The sequence below is a fragment of the Lacerta agilis genome, chromosome 15 (assembly GCF_009819535.1).
Source record: "Lacerta agilis isolate rLacAgi1 chromosome 15, rLacAgi1.pri, whole genome shotgun sequence".
In the NCBI taxonomy this organism is placed as follows: Eukaryota; Metazoa; Chordata; class Lepidosauria; order Squamata; family Lacertidae; genus Lacerta; species Lacerta agilis.
In genome coordinates, this window is record NC_046326.1 from 3,304,884 (window position 1) to 3,321,543 (window position 16,660).

Genomic DNA, 16,660 nt, shown 5'->3' on the forward strand with positions numbered 1-16,660 from the left:
GGCAGCAGGGCGGAGCAGGTGATCCCTCCCGGCGGCGGCGGCGGCGCCGAGTTCCCGCCCCTGCGCTCTGACTCGGCGGCGGCGGCGCTGCTGCACCCAAGGGCCGCCCGGACGGAGCAGGGCAGGAAAGTTCCTCCGTCGACGGCAGCGCCCGGCGGCCGCGGGAGGACAGTTCAGTGGCGGAGAGGGAAGCGCCGCGGGCCGGATCCCGCCCCTGAGCATGGCGGCGGCGGAGCCGGGAGCCGCGCAGGCCGGAGGGGGCTGACTCAGACCCGCCTGCGGGCTAGGAAACTCCGAGCGGGGGAGAGGCAGAGAGCGAGCGAGCGAGCAAGCGGGGAGGGGATCCCTCCGAGCCCCGGCATGGCCCGCTGGATCCCTACCAAGCGCGAGAAGTACGGCGTCGGTGAGTGATCGCAAGCAGAGGGATTTCCCCCCCCCCGCTCCTTACTGTACTTGCGGTTCCCACGTGCAACAACACGCGTGCCGCCTGCCTCTTCTTCCTTGGCCCTGGTCGTGGGGACGCGCCCAGCATCATCTTCATTAACCCTCTGCTTGCTTGCTGAGTTTCCTTCCCAGTATTTCCCGCTCTCCTCGCCCTGGATAAAGTCCATCCTACAGCAGAGCTGCCCCCCACCCCCGAAACAACCGTCTTAGATCAGATAGCACCCCCTCTCGTTTGTGTGAATGGTTACATTTTCCTGCGCTGGTCGGCTCAAAAACACCACCCATTGAGTTCAATGGGCCTTACTCCTAGAGGAAGCGTGTTTAGGATTGCAGAGCGTTTGGGGAAACGTTAACTCCACCATAGCTCGGGAGGAATAAAGCTTTCTTCTTCCTTCTCTCTCCAGTCTCCACCCCCACCCCCCTCTTTTTCTTTTAAAGTTTCTGGAGGAGAGCATTCAAGATCCTTTAATCTGATTGGTTACCCATTAACACCTTTTTCTGATCTGTCATCCCGCCTGGATGGGGAGAGAGAGGCGGGTGGATTCCCTCTGCTCCACACCCAAAGGGACTTCTGATTCACTGCCGAGGGTTGTAAATGTGGAATAAGGAAGCATTAGCTGCTCTGAATGAATTGACTTGGAGGGGCAGTGCCCTGGGGGTGGGGGTGGGGGGGTGAGGCTGCATGTTTTGACAAAGGTCACTCTGGCCCCCTCTGCTTTGATGGTCTGCTTATGGGTCATTTCCATAGAAGTCATCCTTTCCAAGTTAAACTGTCTTGGAACCAGGGCTTTTTTTTCAGCCAGAACTCACTAGAACTCAGTTCTGGCTCCTCTCAGGTGGGCGCCACTGCCATTCTAAGAGAACAAGGGAGGCGTTCGTGGTGAGTTCCGGCACCTCTTTTTCCAGAAAAATGGCACTGCTTGGAACAGTCATCCAGCAACCATTTCAGATCTGGGATTTGCCTTATTATTATTATTATTGATACCTTTTCCCTCAAAGCAGCTTACAGATAAAATAAGAGCAGCTAAAAGGATAAGGGAGAAATCATTAAAAACAATTAAACATTAATAGAGTTTAAAATCTGTACAGTACGTGTATAAATATACACACACAATTTCTTAGAAACTTACAATCACAACAAAAACGGCACTGCGCCAGCCCCCTCATTAAAATTAGATGTCCGCCTGTGTGCCCATTTCTTTATTTCTCTGTTTATACCAGTGCTTCTCAAACTTGGGTCTCCAGCTGATATTGGACTAACCTGCGCCCCCATCATCCCTGACCACTGGTCCTGCTAGCTAGGGATGATGGGAGTTGTAGTCCAGCAACAACTGTGGAAATACTGATTTGTACAATATATTTATGTGCTCTTGTGACTACCGGTAACCCTCAGTCAGGCTGTGATGCCAGAAGTATTTTTCTCTATTCTCAATGGTGTAAGAGTTGGTTGAGGTTGCTCAGTGAGGCGCTTTGTATGTGCTCAGAGACACTTCACGTGTTCCAGTGCAGAGTGCTTAAACTGAAAACAGGTGGTGGGGCTAAGCAGGGCCCTGACCAAAATCAAGTGCTGCTTCTCTTCATCAGGTCTTGGGGGTTAGAGCACTGGATTTAGACTGGAGAGACTTGAGTTCAAATGCTGGCCTGGCCACAAAGCTTGCTAAGTGAAGTTGGCCTGGTCTACCTCACAGGGTTGTTGTAATTGTAAAAGGGTGAGAGTTATGTATGCTTCCTTGATATTCTGTGGAAGGCTGGAATAAAAATGCAACCTCTTCCCCAATGCCTCTTCCAATCTTCCCCCCAAGATTGCTGCTCTCATGTCACTGCAAAATGGCATCCTTTTGTTTCAACTTTTATTCTATGCTTCTAGCACTGTGTTTTCCTTTGACTCCCCTTGTTTTGCCTTTTAAGCCCCCACCAGGGTGCCATCAGTGCAGAAATCCAGGGTGCCACTTGGCGAGAAGGAGCTCCCCTGCCCCCATGCAGTTTGGATGGCCCAACCCATTTTGATATGAGTGAAGTCATAAAACCATTAGGTTTGAGGCCTAGTTACCAATCAACACCTCTGCTAGAGGTTCCCCAAACCTTTTAAAAATTGATTTTCTTTTCATTCCTGTTCTGGTCACCTTATCTCGGAAAGGATGTCTTGGAGCTGGGAAAGCTGAAAAAAAGGGCAAGCAAGACAGACCTGTGAGTTGGAGCGCCTTACCTAGAAGGAGGAGCTGAAGGAGCCTTCCCCATCCGGGTGCCTTTCAGGTGTTCTGTTCTACAGCTCCCACCAGCCCCAGCCAGCAAAGCTGGGAGCTGTGGTCCTAAACATCTGGTGGGTTATAGGAGGGAAGTGAGTTTAAAAGAAAAAAAGACCAAAAGGAGCTGCAACAAAATGTTGCAGCATGAGGTTCTCCCTATTCAGAATTTCAGCTTACAGTGGTAACCTTGGGTTACAGACGCTTCAGGTTACAGACTCCCGCTAACCCGGAAGTAGTACCTCGGGTTAAGAACTTTGCTTCAGGATGAGAACAGAAATAATGCGGTGGCGGCAGCGGGAGGTCCAATTAGCTAAAGTGGTGTTTCAGGTTAAGAATGGACCTCCAGAATGAATTAAGTTCTTAACCCGAGGTACCACCGCCCTCCCTGACTTCCTGTCCTTGCTCCTTTAAAGTAATTTAGTACAGTCGTAACTAGGAAGTCGAACGGAATCCGTTCCGGAAGTCCATTCAACTTCCGAAGTGTTCAAAAAACAAAGTGCAGCTTCTGATTGGCTGCAGGAAGCTCCTGCAGCCAATCAGAAGCCACGGAAGCCCTGTTGGACATTCGGGTTCCAAAGGAACATTTGCAAACCGGAACAGTCACTTCTGGGTTTGCGGCATTCAGGATTCAAAACGTCTGAGTTCCAGGGCGTTTGGGATACGACTGTATTAAGTAAATGTAGTACTGAAGTTTAAGTCCTATAACTTTTAGTTACCTCTCCCTCCTACAAGGTTTTTGTGTTTTTTTACTTGTGCAAACCTCCTGGGTTCCCTGACGTCTACTGAAGCCTCCCTCTTTTGTGTGTGAATAGTACCATTTTGACTACATAACCAACAGTGCTCACAACCTGAATGTAGGCAATAGATGGACTTGGGATGTTTCTGGAACTTTGAGGCTTCCAGTGAAATACAGGGCAAACAGAAAGGAATACATCTTTATGCACAATGTAGGGCATTCAGTTTGATGCCTTTGATTGGGAGTTAGACGAATTGATAGCGGGCAAGTCTGTCAGTGGCTGTTGTCCATGGAAGCTAAGCAGAACCTCCAAGGACAGAGGCAGTGTACCTCTGAATATCACATGATGAACTATAGCAAGTAGGTGTGTTGCCTTCATGTTCTGCTTATGGACTTCGCAAAAGTGTTTGGGTGGCCACTGCCGGAAATTGGATGCTGATGGGATCTTGATCCAGCCAAGGGCTCTGCATATGTTCAGGCTCTCATTGAGAAGGGAAACGCAAGAAATCTTGCTGCATACTAGTGTCTGCCCTGCCAGGATCAACTTGGGTGCTTGTTGGTTGTCCTTGATTGCGGGCTCTCTCTCTTTTTCTGGTGCAACAGAAGAGTGAAATTCCTTAACTGCCCACTTGAACTCCAAGCAAGATTCCAGCATCTTCCTACCCCTATGATGATGTGAGATGTTGTGCTTTGGAAACCCCTGGGCTTTACCTGCTACGGACACTGGAGGAATTTGATCTTTGCGATACCAATTGTACTAATGCCCAGATTAGAACATAGCAGTGTGTACGATTCTGCACTGTTCTGAGAGGTGTGTTGCAGTTCTTGTCTCAAAACTATCGACTGTATCATGTTTTTAAGAATGTGGCCTGTAAGATAAAATACAATGCAAAACATTGAGGTGTTTTATTATTTTGACATAGTTGGTTGTATCCAACTAACTTCTACTTAGAGTAAACCGTAAATTAGCCAAGTCCGTTGAATTCAGTGGGGTTTCTCTTAGAATGATTAGTGTTTAACACAACCCAATGTTTTGAGATAAAATATATTCAAAATATGTATTTAAATGCAAAGTTTTGTGCAGATAATGTAGAAAAAGGACAGAACATACTTAGGGCTGATCACTTAGGGCTGGTGAAAGTGACGAGCTGGAACAGTACTCAGGCTGCAATTGTACTCTCTTACCTGTGAGTAAGTCCCATTGAATTCAGTAGGACTTACGGTTAGAAATGTGCTGTTGTGCATCCTTGCTCTGCAAGACCAGTTCCTTGATACAGGATTGCACTTGGCTTCCCTGCAGGTAAAAGAACTGTTGCCTCTCTTTGCTTCTTACTTGGTTGGGCCCGCTTTGCACATGTCAGCCCTGTCCATACGAGGGTTTTGCACATTGGGTGCCAGAGCAGATCGGGATGTATCACCAGCCAAACACTGTGAGATGGGGATGCAACACACACACACACACACACACACACACACACACAGAGGAAGCTAGGAGAGGGCAAGGATGAGTGCTGTCTCCCTGCTTTGCATTGCTCACTAGCCTCCCCAGCCCCCAGCCCCTTCCCCTCAGGGCATCTGGTTTCCTGAGGAGCCGATTTCTCCTCTAAGCTCTAGTGTGCATCCAGCTGATCTCACCACTCCTTCACACACACACACACACACACACACACACACACACACACACACCTGCCTGATTCTCCACGCTTCTTCACCCATCCACTCAATTTCAAGCCGAGGCCAGAGTTGCTTGTCCCTGCTGCTGGGCACAGAGAGACTCGGGAGCGCTGGCAGTTTCACTCGCGGTATGCCACCGGGTGAAGCTGCCATCGCACTCTGGCTATCATACCAGTCCTGGGTGATGTATTCGTACATTGCCCAGGCCTACTCAGTGCCCAGGAAAGCTCAGGCTACGTAATCTGAAGAACTGATGCACATCTCTTCACATATATGCTTGTTTGGCATAAGTCTCCTGCTTGTGGCTGCCATTATGGTTAGGGCAACAAACAGTGCAGAGTGCAAAACATTTCATGTCCTGACCAGCGTGATTCATGCTCATCTCTCCTTATAGTTCCTGATATTACTCCAGGCCAAGCCTGCACATTATCAAGCTTATCTCTTCAGCCATAAGAACTAGAAACTTTAAGAAGAAGAGGAAAGGCCACAGAGTCTCAGAATGTTGAATTCTGTTGCAGGGCACCAACTAGTACAAGCACATATGTGGACAAGATGTGTCCAGACGTTTGCTGGAATATGCAAACTCTATCAGGGTCCCTGATCAAGTGGAGGGACACAAGAAAAATATCCCTTGCAGACCTTCCCACTCAGCCTGGGGAAAGGTTGAGCGCTGAAGGTCTGGGGTAATGTGTATGGGCACATTGGGGTGGGGGTTGTGGGCACGTCTGCCCCACCAACCTACAATACAGAGTTTGTGTATTTAGGCCAGGCATCCCCAAACTGCGGCCCTCCAGATGCTTTGGCCTACAACTCCCATGATCCCTAGCTAACAGGACCAGTGGTCAGGGATGACGGAGGGCCAAAGTTTGGGGAGGCCTGATTTAGGCAGTCACCTGAACACAGCTATAGTGTGCAGACCTCCATGGTGTTACTCTTTCTAACTTCTCTGGATGTACAGTATTTTATTTTTCGATTCAGAAGCTGCTTGGAATACTTCCTCAAAGTGGATATAGTGGACTGAACAGGCTGCTTCTAATCCTGTGTGCCTTGACTGAGCATCCTAGCATTCTTTATTCTAGTGGCAGTCTGCATGGCCCCACACTAATGTTTTTAAAAACATTTTAAAAAACGCACTTCCCTTCCTTTCACCTTCACAGGCACACTCCTGATCCTCTTTTGTGGAATCTTTGGGTTCTCCCACATCTTGATCTATGAGTTCCTCTTCTCACATTAGTCATACATACATGGATGTTTTCATGTACACATAACTCACTTCCCCATGTGTGGTCTCTTCCTTAATGTAGCTTGGTGTCCCCCCACCTCAGTGGTCTCCTCTATCAGTTTGAGGTAGGCTACATGCATGCTCCCAAGTTCAGTCTCCAGCAAGCATCTCCATTGAGAAAGAAGAAGTGGGACCTGCAACAAAATGTTGCAGCATACAGTGCTGCTTTTCAGTAGTCTAGGCACCTCATGCAATTCTCTCTTTCCCCACACTCCTGCCCCACAGTCAGTTTCCATTCTTTGGCCACTGAGCATGCCCAGGTATAATCAATTTGGGGGTCCCCCACCCTCCATTTGGCTTTTGTTTCATGTTGTTGGTAGGTTATATGATGTCTCCTGACAACACTGTTTCCCAGAGTTTCCAGTCCATTCCCATATCAGTTTTCTTTCCCCTAAAAAAAAACCAGTTTAGGGTTTTGTTTTGTTTTTGAAGTGGGTTTGTTTCACAATAGCACCATATTCACTTTAATAAAGGTAAAGGGACCCCTGACTGTTAGGTCCAGTCGTGGCTGACTCTGGGGTTGCGGCGCTCATCTTGTGTTACTGGCCGAAGGAGCCGGCGTACAGCTTCCGGGTCATGTGGCTAGCATGACTAAGCTGCTTCTGGCGAACCAGAGCAGCACATGGAAACGCCGCTTACCTTCCCGCCAGAGCGGTACCTATTTATCTACTTGCACTTGACGTGCTTTTGAACTGCTAAGTAGGCAGGAGATTCACTTTAATAGCACAGCCCTAATTTGCTGATATGCAATTGAATAACGCTTGCAAAAAAAGTCTGGGGGCATCCCATATCACTTGATGAGTTATCACCAGATGATATAATGTTGAATATATAAACTGATTCCACTGGAAAGCGTGGCATATTTGTGGGATTTCACACACCCATGGATGCTCCAGGTGTTGTGATTAATCTGAATGCACGCATCCTTGCTAAGAGCATAATGTATAGAATCATAGAATTGTAGAATTGTAGAGTTGGTCATTTAGTCCAACCTCTGCCTGAGACTCCGGAGATCCATTGTCAGTCAGATGGCGATACTGGCCTAGACAGACAAAGAACCTGGCCTGCTGTAAAGCAACATCCTAGGTTTTACATTTTGTACTTCGGCACGGATATCAAGAGTACAGAATAAGCACATTTGAAAGTGCCTTGGGTCAAGTCCGAAGGGTATATGTGCCTGGCGTTTGGTGCATTTCCCTTTAAAAAGCTCAGAGGAGAAATCAAATCAAATCAAATCAAACTTTATTCACGTAGCCAACAGGCCATTGCGACTAAAAAGACAGATAAAACAGATAAAAATACTGGGGAAAGACCAGTCAGGTACACAAATATATAAAAATACTAATAAATCATATGAAACCCCCAGGCTAAAAGGCCGTTCAAAGGTGGCCTTGTTCGAGTTGTCTGTCAAATTGTGGCCCTTAGTCTCATTGCCCTCTCAATAAATCTGGCGACCTTCTCTGTTGTCTGGATGTTCTGGTCCGCTAACAAATAAAACATTGCGGCCGCTGATGAGCGACCTGGGATGGAAAGTAGGAGGGGAGTAATGATCTCGCTCCTCAGGTCTTTGTACAGGGGGCAGGTCAGAAGAACATGTGACGCTGTCTCCAAGTTTCCGTCTCCACATGGGCAGAGTCGTTTCTCCCTGGGGAGTTTCTGATATCGGCCTTCGAGCACGGCAGAGGGTAGTACGTCCAATCTTGCCAACGTAAAAGCACGTCTATACTTTGGGATATTTAAATTATGCAGATAAGATGCCGGGGCATCGAAGTGCGAGGGGGGCAGGTGGGCAAACCATGCACAAAATTTCTTTGTTTTGGCCAAGTTGTTTTGTTGCTCGATATCCATCAGGCGCTGATCAATTAAGTTTTTGCTTTAGAGGGGCCCAACATTAACAAATGCTGAGCATGTAGACCGCATGATAGAAGTTTGAGTCTCACCATTTTGAACCATGCGCTTTCGTGGGCATCCCGTATCACCTGGGGCAAGAGTCCTGTTGGATTTTGGTTTAAGCGGAGCCAATAATTAAGAGTTCTTTTCCAGATCTGTGTTTCCACAGATGGGAGACCAGCTTCAAGGCATAATGCTGCAGTTGGTACACATGGTGGAACGGCAAAGATTTGTCTTAAAAAGTTAGATTGAACCGTTTCAAGAAGATTGCATTGGGTCCCCGTCCAGATTTGGGCCCCATATGTTAGCTGCGCTAGAGGTTTTGCCTTGAAAACTTCTATGGCTGCTGGAATGTACTTGCCTCCCTTGGTATAGAAAAAGCGGGACAATGTCTTGGCGCTTTGGGTTGCTTTCTCTCTGGCATATTTATGCTGTGCGACCCACGACCCCGTAGACTGGAAGACGATGCCCAGGTATTTAAAGGCTTTGACTTGTTCAATTGGTTGATTGTCCATTCTCCAGCTGTGTATTTTATGTTTTCTCGCGAAAACCACAACCTTGGTTTTCTGGTGGTTCACCACCAACTGCTCTCTCTTGCAGTATGCTGAAAAATCTCTTATCAACCTTTTAAGGCCTATTTTTGTTCGTGATAGTAAAACCGCATCATCTGCGTATAGTAGCGTTGTGATTGGTTTTGCGGCTAAATTGGGGGCATGATATTCCGGGGCTGCTAGGCATTTGATCAGAGGAGAAACCAAAGGTTGACATGGCAGGGTTGGAGAACCTCAGGCCCAGGGGCCAGATGTGGCCCTCGCCAAGGCTCTCGTTCAAAGCACACTCCCCAGGTCTTGTCCCTCGCTGGTTCCACTTTGAACCCTTGTTGTGTGTTTGTGCCTGCCTGGAATGGATGGAGGATCAAACAGTATGAGTGAGAGTGAAAATTAGCCCACTGTAAAAATGTGAAATTCACATTCGTTTCTCTGCCCGCTTTTGCCAGCCACCACTGGCGTTGGAAGGTTGCCCAGAAGGAAATGCCCTTGAGGATCTACTGCTGTGTAATTTAGAGGCACACATAAAATTCTGCACATGCGTACCCTTCAGACTCAGACAGGGCTAGAGAAGTGTGGGGTGTTTTGTGTGTGGGGGGGGTGTGTATATCTGTTCTTCGGGACAGAATGTAAAATGAAGACCATGGAGAATTGAAAATCATACATACACTTGCCCAACTTCCTTGCAGATAAATAGAGCCTCCAGAAACCAGCAGCACAAATAGCCCTTCCCAAGCTTGTTTATAAGTTCATCCTTCTATGGATGGAGCCTTTGCCAAGAGAGATGCTCAGATAGCTTGGCATTTTTTGAATAACCTCTATAAAGCTGCTATGCTGGTAAAAAGCATTTTATTAATCGGAAGGGCTGTAGCCTAAAGGAAAAGCGTGTGCCCTGCATGCAGAAGGTCCCAGGCTCAATCCGCAGCATCTCCAGCTAGGGCTGCAGATGCTCCCCTCCCCCGCTTAAAACCCTAGAGAGCTGCTGCCAGTCAGTGCAGACGATACTGAGCTAGATGGAACAACTGTCTGACTTGGTATAAGGTGGCTTCCTATGTTTGCAATTTAATTACCTTGGCATAAAAGTATTCGATAATATGTATGTTGAATGTCAGCTTTACAGTGATGTTATCTGGGTTCTGTAATCCTTTGTGGTGTAAATTCCTGTGGGGTCTGAGAGACCTTCCTTTTTCTTTCAGCTCAAAACTTGCTGGATGCAAAAATAATAAAATCCAAAAGTACTGAACAGTTAATTGTAGCATAAGCATAAAGCAGCCTATTGTGCTGTTTACACATTTTCAGTATGTTGTGGGCATTTATACCACACTTCCTGGGATACTCCATGTCTCCCTGCCCTGCTATTTACTTTAATTGGGGTCTAACTAACCCCAGTGCCCTTTTAGTAAAACATTCATTTAAAAAAATGCTGTGGAAGGAAGGTTTGAAACACGGTTGAACATTGCATCAGGCTATTAGTAGTGGCATTGGTTGGAGAGAAAATGTTGACGTATCTTTATACTCATTTGGGGTCACTTGTGGTTCCAAATGCATAGGAAAGCAAATGGTTAAGCCCTGCAGTTAAATTTGCTGTTTCCAGCAGTTGTCCAACAGCATCCAGGCCTAGGCTGATGAACAAAGCAGTTTTGTTTTCTTTGAACCCTTGTCAATTCCAGAGGGTTGGCATGTGGGTGTTATTGACTTGGTATCAGTTCCTAACTTGTTTACAACATACATATGACATGCAACGTAACGTTGTCTTATCTAAAAGCGACCGCCCCGCCTCCTTCCAATGGGTGTGTTAAGGCTGCACATGCTGAACTTTGTTTCTCCTGTAGTTGGAAATGACTCATCTGGAAAAGATGGCTTTGCTGTATGGATGTAACTTCGCTTGGGGGGGGGCATGTGAGTTGCAAGTACAAGTTGCTGAAACTACAGTACTGTTGCCAGAACCCTTCTATTCTAGCTTGATCACTAAGTTCATCTGCAAGAGCATCTTTAGTGAGGCCCGTTTGACAACAGTGAGAACATTGTGGGGGATTGCCTGCATAGGCCTGGCGGAAGAGAAAAGACAGAGCCTTCAGTGTCATCAGCCCAGTCCTGTGGAACACCCTGCCACTAGAGATTCAGAAGGCACCTTCTGTGCCAACTTTGAAACACTTGCTGTAAACTTTTCTCTTCCGCCGGGCCTGTGCAGGCAATCCCCCACAATAGTCTGTTGATGTTTGTTCTTAATTTATTTTGCTTTTAACTTGTTTTTATCTTTATGATTTTATTGTTTGGTTTTATGTTTTGATATTATTGTAAACCACTGTGATATATTTATTATGATACGGAGGGATATAAATATTTTTATAAACAAATAAATAAGCACATTTTGAAGTCGGTGCAGGAATGCACATAACCATCTGAAAAGGATTCAGGTAATGTAGCCGTTATGCGGGTGGTGCTGTGGTCTAAACCACTGAGCCTAGGGCTTGCCGATCAGAAGGTCGGCGGTTTGAATCCCCGAGACGGGGTGAGCTCCTGTTGTTCAGTCCCAGCTCCTGCCCACCTAGCAGTTCGAAAGTACGTCAAAGTGCAAGGAGATAAATAGGTACCACTCCAGCGGGAAGGTAAACGGTGTTTCTGTGCGCTGCTCTGGTTCGCCAGAAGCGGCTTTGTCATGCTGGCTACATGACCCAGAAGCTGTCAGTGGACAAACGCCGGCTCCCTCAGCGTATAGAGTGAGATGAGCGCCGCAACCCCAGAGTCGTCCGCGACTGGACCTAACGGTCAGGGGTACCTTTACCTTTAATAAATAACAATGATGAAAGATTAAAAAAAGAAAAAATATTCCAGTAGCACCTTAAAGACCAATTAAGTATAAGCTTTCCAAGTATGAGCTTTTCGTGTGTATACACATTTCTTCAGATACGCTGAAGCAGAGTTGACTACAACCTTAAGATTGTAGTAGCACTAAATAATTCCTTTACAGTGCTCCCAAAGCAGGCCAAGTTGTGTCAGAGCCAAAACTGATGCAGTAGGAGATCCATGACAATCTCCCAAAGCTTCCGTATTGTTCCTGGAAGAAGAGTTTGGATTTGATATCCCGCTTTATCACTACCCAAAGGAGTCTCAAAGCGGCTATCATTCTCCTTTCCCTTCCTCCCCCACAACAAACACTCTGTGAGGTGAGTGAGGCTGAGAGACTTCAGAGAAGTGTGACTAGCCCAAGGTCACCCAGCAGCTGAATGTGGAGGAGCGGAGACGCGAACCTGGTTCACCAGATTACAAGTCTACCGCTCTTAACCACTACACCACACTGGCTCTTGGAATTTACTTGACTGGTGAACTACATGCCACTTTCTGATTTTCCAGGCTTTGAAATAGAATTGGCATATCAAACCACTGATAAAACACTGGAGAGTAAACTTAATATAAGACTTTTAAAATACATTGCTCTTTAAGCAGTGGGAGCAGGCAATAAAGCACCCCCCCCCACTTTAAGTATTTTCTTTGTTTCTCAAGGACAAGGAATATGACTAGCTGCAGAGTAATGTATCTGAAAAAGGATGCAAGCCGAGCCAAGGACATTTATTTTAGCAATGGAAGTTGGAAAACCTCTTGCCTGGACCTTTTTATAAAATTACTGCAGAACAGGTTAAGTGTATGTGAAGTGTATGTGAATTTTGTTTAAATGCAACGCTGCAATTGATATTGACCCCATTAGAGTTATGACCAGTGAGCCTCGTGTCCTAAACTCTTGTTTCATTGCTGTTGGCTTGAGTTTGCAAAGGTCTCTTGTGTATTTGTGGGCTGGTCGCCTCTAGGGATTTGGCAGTGTGTAGCCCAAGTACAGTATTGGACAATACAGTATGCAGTTAAATTGGATTGTACTGTCTCATGCAATCAGCTCTCATAAAACATCACAGAGTTTTTGTGATCAAATATACTCATCACACAATTAATTTAAAATGATTTGTTTGGCACAGAACATCAGAGGGACAGTTCTCTGCTTTTAGTACATTAATTTATTCTCTAGACTTTTTTAGATTGTAAACAACAACAACAACAACAAGAACAACAACAACAACAACAACAGAATTTATATACCCGGAGGTCTCAGTGGTTTCATGTAGATGAAACAAATTTGAAAATGTGTAATGTTTTTTCTTTCCTTTTCACTTTGAACATAAAATGTTTTAACCCAAACATGAATTTGGGGACCTATTTTTTTACCTTCCCCACCCCCCATGTATTTGTGTGCTGGTAGTGCGGCTGTTGTAGCCCACTTTAGGCCAAAGCCTGATAGCAGATCCTAACCCACTGTTCACAACCCAGTGATTTAGCCTATATCACGATACTGGTTGCCTATAGTTATTAAATCTAGAAGTATAAATGCCTTACAGTGCAATGTGGTATATGTCTGTTCAAAAGTAAGCCCCATTGAGTTGAGTGGGGCTTACTCCCATCTTAATGAGCATATAGGATTGTAGCCTCAGTTTTGTTCAAGCAATAATTGCACATCTACCCAGTATTCAAGATGGAACAGCCTGCTGCTACCAAGTACATCTGGGTAAATTGCTGTTTAGGGGAAAATAATATAGTTCTCTAATGTGACAGACAGTGTGACATGACTGAATACATGTTGCAAACAAAGATCTGTTTTTCAAGCTGTCCCCTTGGACTAAACTACATGTAGTTAGCATGTAGATACTGCTCCCTTTTACTTTTATTAATTATGGGGCACAGGGTTGGCAGAGGGGATATTTTTCAGGAGCAAGCTTGCAGAGAGAGGAAGTATAATTCTTTTCTATCATGATCAGAACTAAAATATCCCTAATCCATGCTTGAATGCTTGGGGGGGGGGGATATTGCCATTGGGCCAAAGACACATTTCCTTCTGATATGCAGTGGTACCTCAGGTTACAGACTCCGCTAACCCAGAAATAACGCTTCAGGTTAAGAACTTTGCTTCAGGATAAGAAGAGAAATCGTGCTCTGGCGGTGCAGCAGCAGCGGGAGGTCCCATTAGCTAAAGTGGTGCTTCAGGTTAAGAACAGTTTCAGGTTAAGAACGGACCTCCGGAACGAATTAAGTTCTTAACCCGAGGTACCACTGTATTGTGAGGCACCTATAGCATTTTATTTTTGGGTTGATGGCTTATTCAGAGTCTCCTGATTACATAATGATGGATGCCCTAAAATAAACTCTTCTGCATTGCTTTAAAATAACATGCACCCTCTTCCTATAATTTTACTAACCCAAGCATGCCGTTTCAGCCTTGGTTTCCTTACCGGCTGCCTGCCTTAACTGCTTTCTCTGCTTCTTCTGGGATGCAGACTTATAATTTCCCAGTAGTCTCAAAAAAGCAACTAAAAATGAGATCTTCAGTTTGCATATAATCCTCTGTAAGTGTGCCGGAATAAAAATGTATTTACCAGTTGGGAATGTTAGTCCCAGGCAAGCCTCCTTGAGAGAGTGTTCACCTGTAACAAGGAGGGAATGGTCACCTAAGAGCACAGGTGGGAAGATAATGGGAGAAGGCATCCCTCCTGGAACAATGGAAAGGCACTTCTTTGGAATCTCTAGATAGCCCAGTGAATACCATTTCCACATATCATATACTCCATTTGCACTATAAATCAGCACAAGGAATGGACATTGCTCTCTGGACAGCAATGGTGATACTGGGACTTCGAACTGTGCTCACTAGCCATAGCAAGATTGGCAGTGGAGTTTCAGCAGTTGGGGTGGGGGGGAACTGGCATTGTTTTCTGTTCCATCCTGTTTCAGCCGCAAGCAGCTCCATTTCCATTCCACCGCAATTCAGGTTCTTGAAAAATGGTGTTATTCAGCTTTCTGTTTGCTGTGGCCAAATCTGATAATGTAATTAATCACACTATGACCATGGCAAGTTCTTAAAGAAATGGAGATTGCCTGATCACCTCATCTGTCTCCTGAGAAATCTCTATGTGGGTCAAGAAGCTACAGTTATAATAGGATATGGAATAACTGATTGGTTCAAAATTGGGAAAGGAGTACGACAAAGCTATATATTGTCTCCCTGCTTATTTAACTTACCGGTATATGCAAAATCCATCATGCAAAAGGCTGGACTGGATGAATCCCAAGCCGGAATTAAGATTGCTGAAAGAAATATCAACAACCTCAGATATGCTGATGATGGCAGAAAGTGAGGAGGAATTAAAGAACCTTTTAATGAGGGTGAAAGAGGAGAGTGCAAAATATGGTCTGAAGCTCGACATCAAAAAACCTAAGATCATGGCCACTGGTCCCATCACCTCCTGGCAAATAGAAGGGGAAGAAATGGAGGCAGTGAGAGATTTCACTTTCTTGGGCTCCATGATCACTGCAGATGGTGACAGCAGTCACGAAATTAAAAGATGCCTGCTTCTTGGAAGGAAAGCAATGACAAACCTAGACAGCATTTTAAAAAGCAGAGACATCACCTTGCCAACAAAGGTCCATATAGTTAAAGCTATGGTTTTCCCAGTAGTGATGTATGGAAGTGAGAGCTGGACCATAAAAAAGGCTGATCGCCGAAGAATTGATGCTTTTGAATTATGGTGCTGGAGGATACTCTTGAGAGTCCCATGGACTGCAAGAATATCAAACCTATCCATTCTGAAGGAAATCAGCCCTGAGTGCTCACTGGAAGGACAGGTCCTGAAGCTGAGGCTCCAATACTTTGGCCACCTCATGAGAAGAGACTCCCTGGAAAAGACCCTGATGTTGGGAAAGATGGAGGGCACAAGGAGAAGGGGACGACAGAGGATGAGATGGTTGGACAGTGTTCTCGAAGTGACTGGCATGAGTCTGACCAAACTGCGGGAGGCAGTGGAAGACAGGAGTGCCTGGCATGCTCTGGTCCATGGGGTCACAAAGAGTTGGACATGACTAAACGACTAGACAACAACAACAGCAACAACAACAACAGCAGCAGAAGCACAATAACAACATGATGTGATTCCATATCATTCCCTTCAAGGGCAGGTGTGTGAGAGAGAAGCTTCATCAGTAGTATCCTGAAAAAAAGATTGAGAATTCAGTGTATTGCAGACTGGGGGAGCCCATAGGGGTGGAGAATGACAGCCAGTAACAGTTATTCACCTGCCTGATTACTGTTCCTGTTTGCAGATGGGCTTAGGGAGCTGGGTATGTTTAGCCTGGAGAAGAGAAGGTTAAGGGGTGATATGATAGCCATGTTCAAATATATCAAAGGATGTCATATAGAGAAGGGTGAAAGGTTGTTTTCTGCTGCTCCAGAGAAGCGGACACGGGGCAATGGATTCAAACTACAAGAAAGAAGATTCCACCTAAACATTAGGAAGAACTTCCTGAGAGTAAGAGCTGTTCGACAGTGGAATTTGCTGCCAAGGAGTGTGGTGGAGTCTCCTTCTTTGGAGGTCTTTAAGCAGAGGCTTGACAGCCATCTGTCAGGAATGCTTTGATGGTGTTTCCTGCTTGGCAGGGGGTTGGACTGGATGACCCTTGTGGTCTCTTCCAACTCTATGACTCTATATGAACTAATTGAATTTTCAGTAATTCTGAAGTTCAAGCAGTGAGTACAGTTGCTTATGGAGTCAAAGCAGCATCACACCCACACAAGAGGGAAACAGAACCACTGTGTGTGACCGTATGATTTGTAGAACTACAAGCAGTCTTTAGGATAAAGAGCAGTCAATAAATGCCCCCAACACCCCAGTGAAGGCAGACCATGGCTATAGTATGCCACCATTAATAGTAGTAAAGTGGCTGTTCTTTTCTGGATTTTTTTTGGGGGGGCATTCTGCTGCATGACACCATAGTTATTCAGCTAGTGTTCTGGAATACTTTTTTA

General features: G+C 45.8%; 1 protein-coding gene across 3 annotated transcripts in view; it reads left to right on the top strand.

The window, feature by feature from the left end:
* Nucleotides 1-328: 328 nt before the first annotated feature.
* The window catches only part of DOCK5 (dedicator of cytokinesis 5), a 155,170-nt gene continuing 138,838 nt past the window's right edge, over nucleotides 329-16,660 (top strand). For all 3 annotated transcript variants that reach the window (XM_033171850.1, XM_033171848.1, XM_033171849.1), the window contains exon 1: nucleotides 329-403. In XM_033171850.1, the coding sequence (XP_033027741.1) occupies nucleotides 361-403 (43 nt within the window). In that variant the 5' untranslated portion in view covers nucleotides 329-360. The remainder of the gene's footprint in view (nucleotides 404-16,660) is intronic.